Here is a 15229-nt window from a genome sequence, read left to right on the forward strand (position 1 = left end):
AATTTGTCCAAGCAGATGTGAACATTGCCAAGCAAACAATTGTATTTATCACTAGTATGCCCGCTCAAAGCAAAAGCTTCAAAAGCTAGCCTGCTACCTTCTGTGTTTGTTCAAGTGTGAGAAAGAGATGTAGTTTCACTCTCTGCCAGCAGATGGCAGTGTTTCCGATACGCACGGCCACTAGACCGGTGATGTTTACCTATATAGAAAATATAATCTTTTTTTCACACCACCTTTTATATTTGAACCTATATAACAAATGTGAGTGATGCTAGCATTTTTAGCGGATATTTTGAACATCTGACAGAGGTTGGCACTCAAAGGGTTAATGGTCCTGATAACATTGCAAACTTGGGGGCAATTCATGTAGCAGTGATGTGTGGCTGCAGGGTGTTACAAAACACAAAACTTGAAGCCTATCCCTTCTAACTGGATTGCCCGGTTTGAAAGCATATACTTTTTACCTGATGTACCCTACTTACTCATCAGCCACCATAAAGGTAACTTGGTAGGAGTATAAATATTAGCCCTGATCACTCACTAAGTACACTAAACATGCACATCTTGCAAGATTAAAATGGTGCAGTATTGCAGCTACTCAAAAGATTTGGGGATTGAAAAACAACAGAAAATGATGGTTATGAGACCACTCTCTTGTATGGCTGCGTGCTTTGCTGCTCAGACACCATTCATGCACAGATATTTGCATTGCAAACAAATAAAACATTGTTGTCTTCTGTCAGTGTGTTTAAGTTTAAACACACCACTCACTGAATATAGTAAAATATAAAATATATAAAAATATTGACAAACTCTGCATTGCCTAAAAGTAACGTCTACCAAAATGTGGCCAAATACTGAACCAGAATAAATCATTTGAACCTATAGAAACCATATAATGCATGGCAGAATCTGACTTATTTATTGGTGAGAGACTGCGAGTTGTGTGTGTGTGTAATCGGTAATGAAAGCCCCAAATAAAGTGCAAGCGATACGGTGTGTAGAAATCCACACCCAAGAAGAGTCAATTCCTAAAGCGAGATTCAGTCAAATTTGATTAAGAAATATTAAAAAGACCCAGAAAGAATAATAATATTTGGCCAAAATTTCAACAAAAGCGAGTGTTGCTTTAGAAATTCCATGTTATAAGAGTTAGTCCAATGTATATGAATTTAGTCTTTGTTTTTTTTAATCATTCCCATAACTAGGCTGCAAGCACAAAGTGCACTCCCAGCAGGTAAGGTAGGAAAGCCTCCGTTACCGGCAGACATACTGTATTAGCATGAGGGATACAATTATACAACAGTCAGGTGTCAATAGTAAATCATGCTAGAAGATTGAGTGATACATGCTTGGGGGGAGGGTTTAGTGGACTGTTATATATCACTGTGTTTAGTCATTCTGTTTCTGAGCATACACTGCAAGGAGAATTAAAAGATATTGTCAAATTCTGTAACTATGAAAAATAAAAGTTTCTGCAAAGAGTCTGATGTGAACATGGACAGGGGCTAGCTGTCCCACTTTTCTTGCATTCGGATCCACATCAATTGCCTGTGATCAGGGTTCAAGCAGTGTCCAATTATAGATTCTGTTTCATGAATGCGCCGTTGGAATCGGCAGCGATCCCGGGCAAATTCCTCCCAGTGACCTTTGCGTTCCTCTTCGTTACACACATAATGTACAGTGACTGTATCATGGAATGTCACCTAAACAAGAAAATATAAAAAAAAAAAGTGAAAAAAAGCATTGTAGACCGACATTAAACACATTAAGACAACCTTCTTACAGAACAAGGTAAATAATTCAATACACAATTCACTGGGTTCTTGAAGCAAACACTCTCCTAGGAGTACAAGTAGCATTTTGAATCCAACCTGCTATCAGGCGGACTAGTTAGATGCACAATACATAGCATAGGAATTATCAGATTTTAGCCCCCCCCCCCCCCCCAAAAAAATGAACTTCATGAAAGTATTAAAAAAAGAGGGAAGAACTCTTTAGGCTCTTTCTGTAGAAGATGTGACTCAGCACCAGTGGCGTTATCTGGTGGATACAACCACCCATATCAGCCACTGGGTGTAGAAGTGCAGAGTCATGGTTATAGATCTTCGCAGTGGAAGCAAAGGATAGCTAAGGGCAGAATTTTTGTTCAAATTAGCACGTTTATGCAAAATGAGCATTTTCTTCAAAAGAAAAAATATATATACATATTTGTTTTTTTCTTTTTAGGAAAGGGCCACAATACTCTGGGATTACTATTAAAGCCATATTTTACTATAAGACACGCCATACTACAAAATTATTATTTCAAATATAAAATTGCAAGAACAAGCCTCTCCAAGGTTATAAGACATTCTTAAGCATGTATGGCCATTAAGGTAAATTATCTACTGAGAATTAACCAATTTAATGTTAAAACGCTATTAATTCATAATAACCCACTAAGGACCAAGTCTCTATATAAAATTACCTATCATATGTCTTGTGATTTTTGTTTTGGTGTAGTATTTCCTATTAATCTAAAAGGACTGATATTTTTTATGGTTGGCATGTGCTCTGTCTCCCTATGGAAATCAGGTCTGTCCTACAGTTACATCAGCCTGATCCCGCCGCGAGTTTTAAGTTTCAGTCCTTTGCATCAGTCTGTGTCTTATCTCTCGGGAAGCCATTACCAGTGATGCTGCACTATGGCTTCTAAAGTTACAATAATAACTACATGGCACCTGCAGATATTCAGCAAGGAAAAATATTGCCTACGGATAATAAGAATGACTTAACATCTGAGGACCCATTGTGTCATCCGTCATCCACAGCATATTCTAGCTTTTACAGTATGGTCCTTCCAACTAGACATCCAGATCTGTACTATCTGGCCGGATGGATAAGTGGTCAAACTGGCCGCAGACCTAATATAAATGTGCCCTTAGACACTACTGCTGCAGTTGTGCCAAACACTAATTTTTCAGCATGCCAGGTTTCATAGGACTCAGGGCTAGCGTCTCTAAGCTTCAAAAGTGATAAAATGGAGAGTGATAAACAGCCAGCCAATCAGCTCCTGCCTGCCATGTCACAGACTGTGTTTGAAAAATGTCAGGCAGGAGCTGATTGGCTGGCTGTTTATCACTCTCCATTTTATCACTTTTGAAGCTTAGAGAATCTGGCCCTTAAGCTGCAGCGGGTGTCTTTTTGCGCTTATGCTAGGTACACACCAGGACGACTAGGGCCCGATCAGCACAATCTAGATCCAATTCCGATCTATCGGATGTAGATTGTGTGCTGATTGGGCCCTTTTCTGACCTGGTGTGGAGCGATTCCGATCCGATGCGCGGTCCCGCGGGTCGGTCGGTCGTTATTGAGATCCTACCTGCTGCAGGTAGGATCTCAATGACGACCATAGAACCGGGTGCGGGTCGCCATCGGATCGGACCCGCTCACGGTGCACATCGTGAGCGGGTCGTGCCCTCCCGCGTCATCGTGAGCGGGTCGGACGAGACACTGACGACCCGCTCACGATGTGCATCGTGAGCGGGTCGTCCTGGTGTGTACCCCGCATTACATTTCCACCTTTTTAACAATGCAATGAATTAAAAAAAAATTTAATCACATACTGCATATGGCCGCCACGAAGGGGTTAAAGATTTAAACAACCTTTCTCTACACACATATATATACATATATATATATATATACATATATATATATATATACATATATATACACATATATATATATATATATATACACATATATATATATATATATATATATATATATATATATATATATATATATATATATATATATATATATATATATATATATATATATATATATATATATATATATATATATATATATATATATATATATATATATATATATATATATATGTAAAGTGAAAGAACCAAAAATCCTGTGTTCCAAGATGTGAAATAGCAGTGATGAACCTAAAAATAGCACTTCTTATATACATTTCCTAGTGGGAATACCTCTTGGTTTTCTTCTACGGTAGGTAGGCCCCATAAACCTGGTTAGTCTCCCCTGCACACAGACATAACTTGGTCAGGTGTAGGGTTGCCATAAACCATGGGTCTTTAAACTGTGGCACTCCAGATGTTGGGAAACTACATGTTCCAAAATGCAATGCCACATTTTTTAGTATAAGAGCATGCCAAAACTGTCAGGGCATGCTGGGACATGTAGTTCCACAACATCTGGAGGGCCACAGTTTGAAGACCCATGCCATAAACCATCATGAATCATGACAGCAATAAACAATTATTTTTAGAAAAAATAAATATCCTATAGTAATAGTAACAGAAAAGTCCTGGCTAAACTGGAGGTCTCCAGCTGATGTGAAATTACACATCCCAGCATTCCACAATATAAAAACTGTGCAAGGCATGCAGGGACTTGTAGTTTTGCAACAGGTCAGCCAGCTCTGCCTTATACCCTTTTCACACCGCACAAATAACCCAGATACGTCTCGGTTCTGTGCCGTGTAAAAGTGCCATTGGGAAAACCCGGGTCCAGCGACTGGCATTCCGACCCCGGTCAATGTAAACAGGTAAACGGGATTGAGCGACCTGGTTCCCATTGTCAGCTACAAGTGCTGCCTCCTCCAGCCAACGACACGCTGCCACTCAGCCCCACCTCCATGTGATGCGAACGAAATGCCAGGTCGCTCCCGGGATGGACCTGTGTCCAAATCCCAGGTGTAACCCGGCAGTTGCGATGTGAAAGGGGTATTATAGACTACTGATCTACAGTAAAGCTGTTTACAGCAATTGTGACAGGTAAGGAAATGTTTAACGCAAAGCATATTAGGAATATAATTTCCATTGCTTAGATCTATACCACTGCACAAGACACCATGGAGGCAGTTATTCTGCAAAACTAATACATTAAAAAAAAAAAAAAAAGCCACATACTTGCATAAAAAGCATCTTACGAGGATTTTTATCAAGGTAGCAATTTAGTGCACTAGATTGTTTATTTCACAGGTTCTCAGACTTGGACTTCAGCATAGCAAATGGTTCCTGTTTTCCAGGTCTCCTCCAAAATCCACAAGTGAAAAAATTATTATCACCTGTGGATCTTTAAAATGTGTCGGTGGGTAATGGCTACACCTGTGCACCTGCTAGGTGCTAGAACTGTTTTGGGACTGAAGCAGCCCATACACGTCCCGATGCGGGCGTGCGTTGTGGGCTTCAATAGCAGGGATCACATTGCATTGCATGTGCATGCATTATGCATGCAATGCGATGAAAACTAAGTACAAAAAGTATGTGCTAGCACATACTTTTTGTACTGTGCGATGAGGTGCCGCGGGAGCGCGCACCTCAAAGCACAGAACGCACAGCCCGGCATCGCAGCGTGTATGGGCTGCTTGAGGCCCTGATTCAGAGTCAAAACAAAAGTATCTCAAATGGGCAAAACCATGTGCACAACAGGTGGGGCAAATGCAACATGTGTAGAGAGATTAAAGACCCATACACCCTAAACGATGGGGGGGGGGGGGCACAGCTGATATAATTAACAAAATGGCCATTGGACGTGGGTCCCGATATTGCGTGTATACACCAAACGATATTGGACGCCTATATCATTCAATGACTTCACCGGGACCAGCTGAACAGGCAGGTTGTTTGGCTACATAGCCAAATTGACCTGCATGTTCACATGACATCAATCATCGTCAACGATATTAAGTGTACACACTAGACAATATTGTGAATGAATGATCAAAATGTCCTCTAGTGTGTATGAGGCTTTAGATTTTGGGTGTGTTATATTAGCCCCCGCATATTATGCTGAAAGTGCAGCATATGCTGGAATAGCTACATTGGCCTTACAACAGTCTAAAGACACGTACAAATTTAGACCAAGCAGAAAGCAGTCAGATAATCTGGGGTTATAAGAAGAACATATGCACAAGTCCCATGGCCTTGAGCCCTGTTGGCAAAGAGCTTTGCTTATCAGTGTTAATCCTCCATATATAACCTCTCAACCAACAATGTTACAAGAAGGTGGTGCTCCCACCAAGGGCCGGCTGTAGAGACAGCTTCTACCTAGCACTCCTGTTAGAGAACACCCACTGCTTATATTACTGTATTTAATAGGTGTCATTTCAGTTTTTAATTGCCACATAGAGTATGACCTATTATGTTAGGTATGAAAGTCAACTATAAAACTACACAGAAATAATTCAGATTAAAAATCTAACTCACATGTAAAGATTACTATAGGTTATGTCAGTGGTTCCCAAACTGTGTGCCGTGGCTCCCTGGGGTGCCTTGGAACACTTGCAGGGGTGCCCTGGGCTGGTGGTCCAGGACCAATTCAAATTAATTATGGTTAATTATTTATGTGAAAAACCAGTGTTGATGGCTGCCAATAATAAAATATGTACACACAGAAGCAAATCCTGTCTTTAACACATAACTAACCCTGGGAATCACATATAAACACAATCTAATACATTTTTGTGCGGTCTAGGGGTGCCGTGAAAAAATGTTGATACCCTTAGGGTGCCGTGATTCAAAAAAGATTGGGAAACACTGGGTTATGTCATTGCTACAATAATGTCAATTCTCCTTTCTGTAATAAACTGTTACTAAAAGTGCTCCCTCTATAGAACCCAAACATAATGACCAATGTCTTTTAAACTTGGTGAAAGTTGAAATGTTATTAACCCCCGCTCTTCCGGCAGAATAGTTCCATGAAAGATGACACACACTAACTTCCAATATTAAGCAACACAAACCTCACAGCCATTTCCGTGAAGCAGCTGCTCATTCAAATAGCCAGAATTAAACACACAGACTGCAGTCTGAGGAGTATAAGGCAAGAACTACTGACGAATGTTACATGAACTATCCAGGAGCCATTTTTAGACAGTCATATAGTGAGTACACACCGTGAGATATGCACTATTTTTCAATTCGATTTCACTTATAGAAGCAAAATTGAATTGAATCGAAATCGAATGCTTTTAGCAGCATTTGAGGCAGATTTTATCCCAAAGTGCGCTCCCATGTAGTGTAAATTAAATAGAAAAATAGTCTTGGCAGGCAAGACTATATATTACAGATCTGTACTATATAGTCAAAAACAAATGCATTTTGTGTACCGTCTGATCGAATCGCAAGCAAAATCGCATCGTGTGTACCCATTAAAATAGTGGGTACACATGATGAGATTTTCACTATTTTCCTATTCGGTTTTGCTTATAGAAGCAAAATTGAATTTGATGCAGATTTGACACCAATGCGCGTTCAGATTTAGTGGAATTCTAAAAGAAAAATAGTCTTGCCAGGCAAGATTATATAGTAGAAATCGAAGAAAAAAACAGATTGAATCGAACAGCATATCGAATTCCACATATAACCATGTGTACCACCTATTACTGCAGTTTCACTATATTAAGAACTCCTGTAACAAACAAAAGCTATGTACTAACTTGCAATAGAAGACTAGAACGTGTTTCAGAGAGAATTAATACACAATCTGCAATATAAAAAAAAAGAAAGAAAAAGCATAGGAGCACAACATGGATGACCAGTGTAACAAGAACTCATGTTTCAAGACCTAGACACAGATTTTGAATTAAAAAGACAAAACTGTACAATGCATAGGTTATGACAATTGGATTTGAAGAGGTCATTAACAAGACGGCCGAATGACAAGTGACAGATACCTTTTTATGTCCACCATTGGCACTTTTTTCTGCAGGCGCATTATGTGTTTCTTCAAAATGAAGAGTTTGAGGCTCGACGGGGAGACTAGTTATTAAAGTTAATTTGCAGTTTGTAAGGGTAGTACAAGCAAGCTTGGGATGTTTGCTCAAAGTGTCACTGCTCTGTCTTTTTCTCTCAGATGTTTGTACAGAGGCTTTAAAATATAGGGGATTGTAGGGATCATCAGACTTTGAGAAAGCATTCCAAAGTCTCAGGTTTTCCTCTTCATCAGCACTACATTCATCCTCACTGTCGCTGCCTGACACAGCATCACTGTCACACCATGATTCTTCATCATCAGACAGTACACGTTCCAGTCCATCCACAGAATGGGAATTCTCAGCAACAGCGCCAGTTTGCAAACTAGCAGTGAAGTTCTGAGGGTTGTAAGGATCAGGGTCACAGAAGGACTTCCAGAGCACAGCTTCCTCTGGGACAGGGGTGTCACTGTCTGTGGTGGCTACTGATCCTTCACTGTCAAAGCCATCATCTTCAGCCTCATCCCAATCGCTGTCCTCGGATGAGGAATGCAATTCATCCTCCTCCTCATTACTTACAATTGTTCCCAAAATATAACCAATGTGTTTATTTAGGCAAATGGGAACAGAAGGGACAGGTAGGTCTTCTTCAAGGTCAGAGTTCATGTCATCACTGTCCTGGTCATCATTTAAACTTGTAACTGAACAAGGAAGTTCCGTAAGAAAATCATTTATAACATTATGTTCTAGCTGGCAGATTTCAGGTGCTACAATGCCCTCTGTTTTAAGATTTTGTGTGATATGTAAGCCTTGCCAATCCTCCAAACTGTGGTATCCTTGGTCCTGATCTGGGCTGGGTAGATATTTACCAGAATGGTCTGTGTTCTGCACCATAATAGATAGTGGGTCACATGGATTGCACTGCTGCTCAACAACTGGAAGCTCCAGAACTTCCCTATGGCTCAAATCAATATCTAACAACAGTTTACTTTGGGGAGGTATTTCCTGGAGCCCTATATCAGGCCATTGAGGTACTGGCACAGCTATCTTAGGGTTAGGTAATACAAACTGGTTAGTGTCAGATGGTGTGCGGACACATTCCTCATTCTCTTCAAGCCCCGCAACTTCCTTGTCATGCTCAAAGTCAGAGCTAAAAGCATCCTGGGCCTGGTTCTGCTGCAGGAACCAGAGCCTCTTGCTGCGAATATGCTCAATCTCTAGCTCCCTCTGACCAGATACTTTGGCATCCTTAGCCTGCACACAATGACCAGCGTCTTGGTCAGCCCAAGTAAATACACCACCACCTGACCCGGTACTCAGAATGCAGGACACCATGTCCAAGTAAGAGTGGTGGAGCTGAGATATATTCTTCTCCTCTGATACCTCACCAGCTCCACTCTCACAGTTGCTAAAGGTGACATTTTTATGGCACTCATCCTCTTCTTGAACAGGGTCTGCAAACTCTTCCCAGGATCCCAGCCCTGACTCCCAGAGAAGCTGTATGTTGCTGCGGACCATAGTCCTGTGCCAGGACTCCAGTCCCTCTAATGTGGATTTCCAGGAATCCGGCTGCTGGCTGGGGGACACGAATCCTTTCAGTGACCTCAGTAGCTCCAGCTCTGCCGCTTCCGTTGCAGGGGTGTGCAGTTCCTTCCAGGGCCCCAGCTCGTCCAGGCATCCTCCCAGCTCGTCCCAGGTCCCGGACCGCAGTCCCAGCGCTTCCAGCACCTCGGGCAGCTCACTGGACCGCACTGACCGGTGCACCACCCACCCGGAGGGCAGCAGGGAAAACAGCAAAGGACCCAAGGGCCTGGCCAGATAGGACAGCGCGGCTCCCAGCAGCTGGAACAGACGATAGGGGAGCAGGCCGTGCAGGAGGCGGCCTAGCTGGGCCCGGAGCCCCGGGGAGGATGGGGAGTCTTCTTCAGCACTCATTGGGCCGCATCATGACAGCCCCGAGGTGTCCTGAAATGACAATCCGCCGCCATGGGGATCTCCGGGTGAAAAGACGGCACCGGCGTCTACACCCTGACAGCTGCGAGAGCTTCGGGGAAGAGGGAGAACGTAGTGAGGGAGGGACGTGTTACGAAGAAGCTGTGACGCCGCACAGGGCGGGGACTGGCGCCGGGAATACCAGACCGCGCATGCGCCATGTAACACGCACGCCAGTCGTGTGCGCCAACTTCTGCTAGAGATGGGCAAAACGGGTCACTAGCGAGAGCTGGGATCCAGCAGACCAGTCCGTGAAAAGATCCGTATCTTTTAGACAGCTCAACGGTTCGCTTTGAAAGAAGGAGTAATTGATAATGAAGCATAATTTGTTTTACCATCATTTATTGCCATTATTTTTAACTTTTTTTTTTCTGTTAAACAGTGAGCTGAACAAATAAGAACATACATGACCTAGTAAAACACTGATCTATGGCTGCATAACTCCCAACTTTCTTGATAGAAGAATAGGGGAGCTCGAGCGACCGAAAGGGGGCGTGGCCTATGCAAATGAGGGCGAGACTTATGCAAATTAAGCCGCACCCCCATTTTCGGTCACATCTATTCGGTCAGATTGGGGGGGGACTCCCAACTGATCATCCCCCCCCCCCCGCAGCGGGACATCGACGGCCGCAGGAGGGACGCGGGAACGTCCCCAAAAATCAGGACGTGCCTGCGTTTTGCGGGACAGTTGGGAGGTATGAGCCTGGCTGAGTGCAGAATCGCCATCGATGGTGTCTGCACCGATGGCCATCCCTAGCAGCAGCAGCAGCCTTATTATTCTTTCGGTACTTATGTATTATCTGGGCTCCCATGTTAAATGCACCCCATTTTTTCATACCCCTACTATCCAACTACGCATGGAGTTGATTTTATATAGTGTGGCGAGCGCAGCGAGCCCCGCGAGGGGACGCGGTCTCATAAGAAAAATGGGAGCCCAGATATTACATAAGTACCATTCTTTCTTTCACTTGCAGTCGCAGCACTGTACTCAGTCTCTAGAGTTAGTACAGCACAGGTGGCAGTGCGGAGCTCAGGCAAATGCATTGTAATGAAAAACAAAACTGAAAGTAAAAGAACGACGGATCACCTTTTTGGGATCGGGGGCTCCCTTAGTATGGGATCCGTTCAAAAGACCCGCTTCGTTCGCGAACGACCCATCTCTAACTTCTGCAGTATACCGGCCGGGTACGCTGCAGCACGGTAACTGCTGGTAGGGGGGGCCGTTGGTATTGTCCACCATCGATGACTATGGTGGCTCAAACTATCGATAATAGAGTAGACCTGCATAGTACACTGTGTGCTGGGAGACGCAGGGACAGCGGGGGGTGCAGGCACACAGTGGAGATGCAGAGACAGATAGCCAAGCAACACAGGAACAGTGACAACAGGGTAACGCAGGGACAGTGCCGGCAGGGTGACGCAAGGACAGGGGGACATAGGGACAATGACAGGGATGGCGGGGACGCAAGGACAGATGGTGGAGTGACTCTGGGACAGCGACAGTGGGGACACAGGGACAGCGACTACCTTTGAGTGCTTTATGCACATCTCTTTACAGCACAATATAATATCAGGCACAAATCAGATATTCAAGCACTGTACTAACCGGATGTGGAGAACCCCGAATGCTCAGCGCTGATCTGCTGTGTCTGAGCGTGACTCTCCTCTTGCAGTGTCTTCTTCTGATAAGCACCACATTAGATGCAGGGAGAGCTGTCACTGCAGCGCTGGCTAGCACCATCTCCATATGACTGCGGCTCCTCTCCCAGCAGGGAGGGCCGTCACAGCAGTGCTGGATAGCTCTGGCTCTATATAAGAGTGGCTCCTCACTTTCCCCTTCCAGCAGCGAGAGGTGGTACTACAGCGCTGGCTAGGTTAGGCTCCATATGAGCGTGGCTCCTCACTTTCCCCTTCCAGCAGGGAGAGGTGGAGCTACAACGCTTGCTAGCTCAGGCTCCATATGAATGCGGCTCCTCTCTTTCCCCTTTCAGCAGGGAGAGGTGGAGCTACAGCGCTGGCTAGCTCAGGCTCCATATGAGCGCGGCTCCTCTCTCCTGTCTAGTTGCAGATGACCTCCGGCAGCATGCAAGCACTGCTAGTGGCTGGTCCGTGAGGCGCTAACAGTACTGTGGTCATCTGGAAGCTCTGAGCGGCTCTTTGAGCACTATATATATAATATATATATATCGGATACGGTCATATTGTCTTCAGCATTTAGGCCTACAAGCATTAGGTCTACACCACTAGGTCGACCTGCATTAAGGTTGAACTGCATTTAGGTAGACATGCATTTAGGTCGACATGACTGAAGGTCGACATGACTTAGGTTGACAGGGTCATTAGGTCGACAGGGTCATTAGGTCGACAGGGTCATTAGGTCGATTTTTATAAGGTCAACAGGGTCATTAGGTCGACATGGGGAAGGTCGACAGGCAAATGGTCAACATGGGGTCATTTGACTGTTTTTTTGAGTCGACATGTGCCTACAGGTGGTATTTCATGCCCTACCATCCACTAGGGCGTGGTAGGAGAATAAAATAGTGTGCCCGAAGCATGGCGAGCGGTGCTATGTTGACTGTGTCTACGCTTGAAAAAATGAACAAAAAAAAAAACCATGTCGACGTTTTCACTGTCGACCAAATGACCCTGTCGACCTTATACCTGTCGACCTAATGACCCTGTCGACCTAACACCTGTCGACATAACACATGTCAATGTAATAACCCTGTCGACCTAACCCATGTCGACCTTCAGTCAGGTCGACCTAAATGCAAGTCGACCTAATGGTGTAGACCTAAATCTTGTAGACCTAAATGCAGTCTGACGAATGATCCCATTCCGTATGTAAATATATATATATATATATATATATATATATATATATATATATATATATATATATATATATATATATATATATATAGACAGGGTTTCCAAAACGGCACTCAATAAAACATATCTGTAGCAGTGGTGGTGCAGGGTCCAAGTAGAATTGATAAAGACAGCAGTTCTGAAGAAAACTGGTCAGAATCCAGTTGAAACAGACTGTCGGGTCTGTTTGATGTTATATAACATGCGTTATATAAGATGTTTACAATGTTGTAAATATTCTTTAATACACTTGGGGGAAATTTACCAAAGGAAATTTGTAAAAAATAGGTGTATTTGTATCCAGAAATACACTTATTTTTGACATTTACTATCCCGAAGATACGTCAATTCGTATTCGTATTGATAGCACATCAATACGAATTGCCATATTTTCGGGATAGTAAATGTCAAAAATTAGTGTATTTCTGTATACAAATACACCTATTTTTTTACAAATTTACTTTAGTAAATTTCCCCCTTACCCTTTTCTACTTCAAAAATGAGTGCTGGTCTGTCTTCTTCCCTACTGCAAGGTTGGGTAAGTGATTATATATATATATATATATATATATATATATATATAGATATAGAGAGAGAGAGAGAGAGAGAGAGAGAGAGAGAGAGAGAGAGAGAGAGAGAGAGAGAGAGAAGCACTCACCCTCCTTGCAGAAGGTTTTGGGAAGAACTGGCACACACTTGTAGAAGTCCAATGTAGATTTATTTTAAGGCATGAGATGGTATACAGACACGGCCCAACAGCCATTTCAACTGATATTCACAGTCTATATATATATATATTCCTTGAGGCGGCACTCCAAAGGACTTTAAATGCTGAAGTCAATGTGTGTGATCAAATGACCGGGGTGCCTTCCTTATAAGCAAAAGTCTAGCTCTGCTAATATATTTCCCCGGAGGCGGCACTCCCACAAAGAAATTTACACCAGACTGTGTGGTTTTAGCCGTCCAGAGATCTTTTGCACCTTGATAAAAAGTCCGGACGGCCTTGAAACGTCGGCAAAAACCACACAGTCTGGTGTCATTTTCTTTGTGGGAGTGCTGCCTCCGGGGGAATATATATATATATATATATATACAGGTTGAGTATCCCCTATCCGAAATGCTCGGGACCACGAGCATTCCGGATAGGGGAATTTTTCGGTTTTTGGAATATTTTTTTTTTTTAGGCATACTTACCTGTCCCCTGATGGTGTCCGGTGGTCCCTCGGCGTCCACGCAGTCCCCGGGCTTCCACAGCAGGCCTCCGGCATCTTCTCTGGGTCTCCAGCGGTCCCAGGAATGCATTGCGCGAGTGTGCGCGCGCACCGGTGACGTCACCGGCGCACGCGCACACTCGCGCAATGCATTCCTGGGACCGCTGAAGACCCTGGAGAAGATGCCGGAGGCCTGCTGTGGACGCCCGGGGACTTGGTAAGTATGAAAAGAGGGTTAGGGGGGGTTAAAAAAAAAAAATTAGAATGATTCCAAAAACCACGGTTTTTGGAATAATTCGGATAAGAGATGTACGGATACAGGATACTCAACCTGTATATATATATCTCCTTACAGAGGTTGCTGTTCTGGGGCCCACTACAGGTTAGGGGTCAACAATAGTATTCACCCACTGAAAACAGTATGTAGCAGCACTCGGTTGTAGAATAATCAGTCAGGTAACTTCATGTAACGTTTTGATGTAAAATCGTCATCGGGCATAATACAAGTAAAAAATACAATCGCATTGCAAGATAAAATAGCACCATGTGTGGGCACCTTATTAAGTCATTCCAATTTAGCTAGAAGTACGCCTGATTGTATGCCGCATCGGGAGCAAGAAGGGTGAATTGCAGAGTCTCTGACAGAGTTTATACATCATTGCAATGGCAACTCACCCCCTTTTTCAGGGAATAGGAGAATAGGATTTACTTTATTAGGCCCATCGTCAGGCAGTACTGTACTTCCTGACGGCGGGCCTAATAAAGGGCCTAAAATGTTGCAATATGCATTTAAGAATCTGTGAGCTTTATTGGAGTGAGTGCCGGAGTTCGCCTGAATATATATATATATATATATATATATATATATATATATATATATATATATATATATATATATATATATATATATATATATAGGAATGGAAGAGGCGGCACTCGAATGGGATTTTCCAAAAGTGTATTGTGGCAAAAGATAGGACCAACGTTTCGGGGTCTTAATCACCCCTTTGTCAAGGTGCAAGTGGAAATCACAGGAAATCTGATTTCCACTTGCACCTTGACAAAGGGGTGATTAAGACCCCGAAACGTTGGTCCTATCTTTTGCCACAATACACTTTTGAAAAATCCCATTTGAGTGCCGCCTCTTCCATTCCTCCACCTACCTGTCCTGGAAGGCACCGGGGTATTCGGACCCAGCTGCGGGAGTGCCAGGCCTTCTCCATTTTCTATATTATATATATATATATATATATATATATATATATACCAGGGGTTTGGGGTGCGGCACTCGGTAATGATACTGCAAATAACGACAGTACAGTGTCGATTTACATCAACGTTTCAGTGCTCTTTAATGTCGGCACTATCGTCAGTGCCGACATTAAAGAGCACTGAAACGTTGATGTAAATCGACACTGTACTGTCGTTATTTGCAGTA

The 15229-nt window shown here is 43.3% G+C and overlaps 1 protein-coding gene across 1 annotated transcript; it reads right to left on the reverse strand.

Moving 5' to 3' along the window:
* Positions 1-901: 901 nt before the first annotated feature.
* On the reverse strand, positions 902-9817 carry PPP1R15B (protein phosphatase 1 regulatory subunit 15B). The gene is made up of 2 exons (XM_083172896.1): positions 7700-9817; positions 902-1706 (listed from the first exon to the last, which is right to left on the reverse strand). Exons 1-2 carry the CDS (start codon positions 9650-9652, stop codon positions 1509-1511), a joined length of 2151 nt encoding a protein of 716 aa, XP_083029022.1. The 5' UTR covers positions 9653-9817; the 3' UTR covers positions 902-1508.
* Between the last annotated feature and the right edge of the window lie 5412 nt (positions 9818-15229).

This window comes from Crinia signifera, chromosome 2, assembly GCF_055691185.1.
Source record: "Crinia signifera chromosome 2, ASM5569118v1, whole genome shotgun sequence".
Taxonomy (NCBI): Eukaryota; Metazoa; Chordata; class Amphibia; order Anura; family Myobatrachidae; genus Crinia; species Crinia signifera.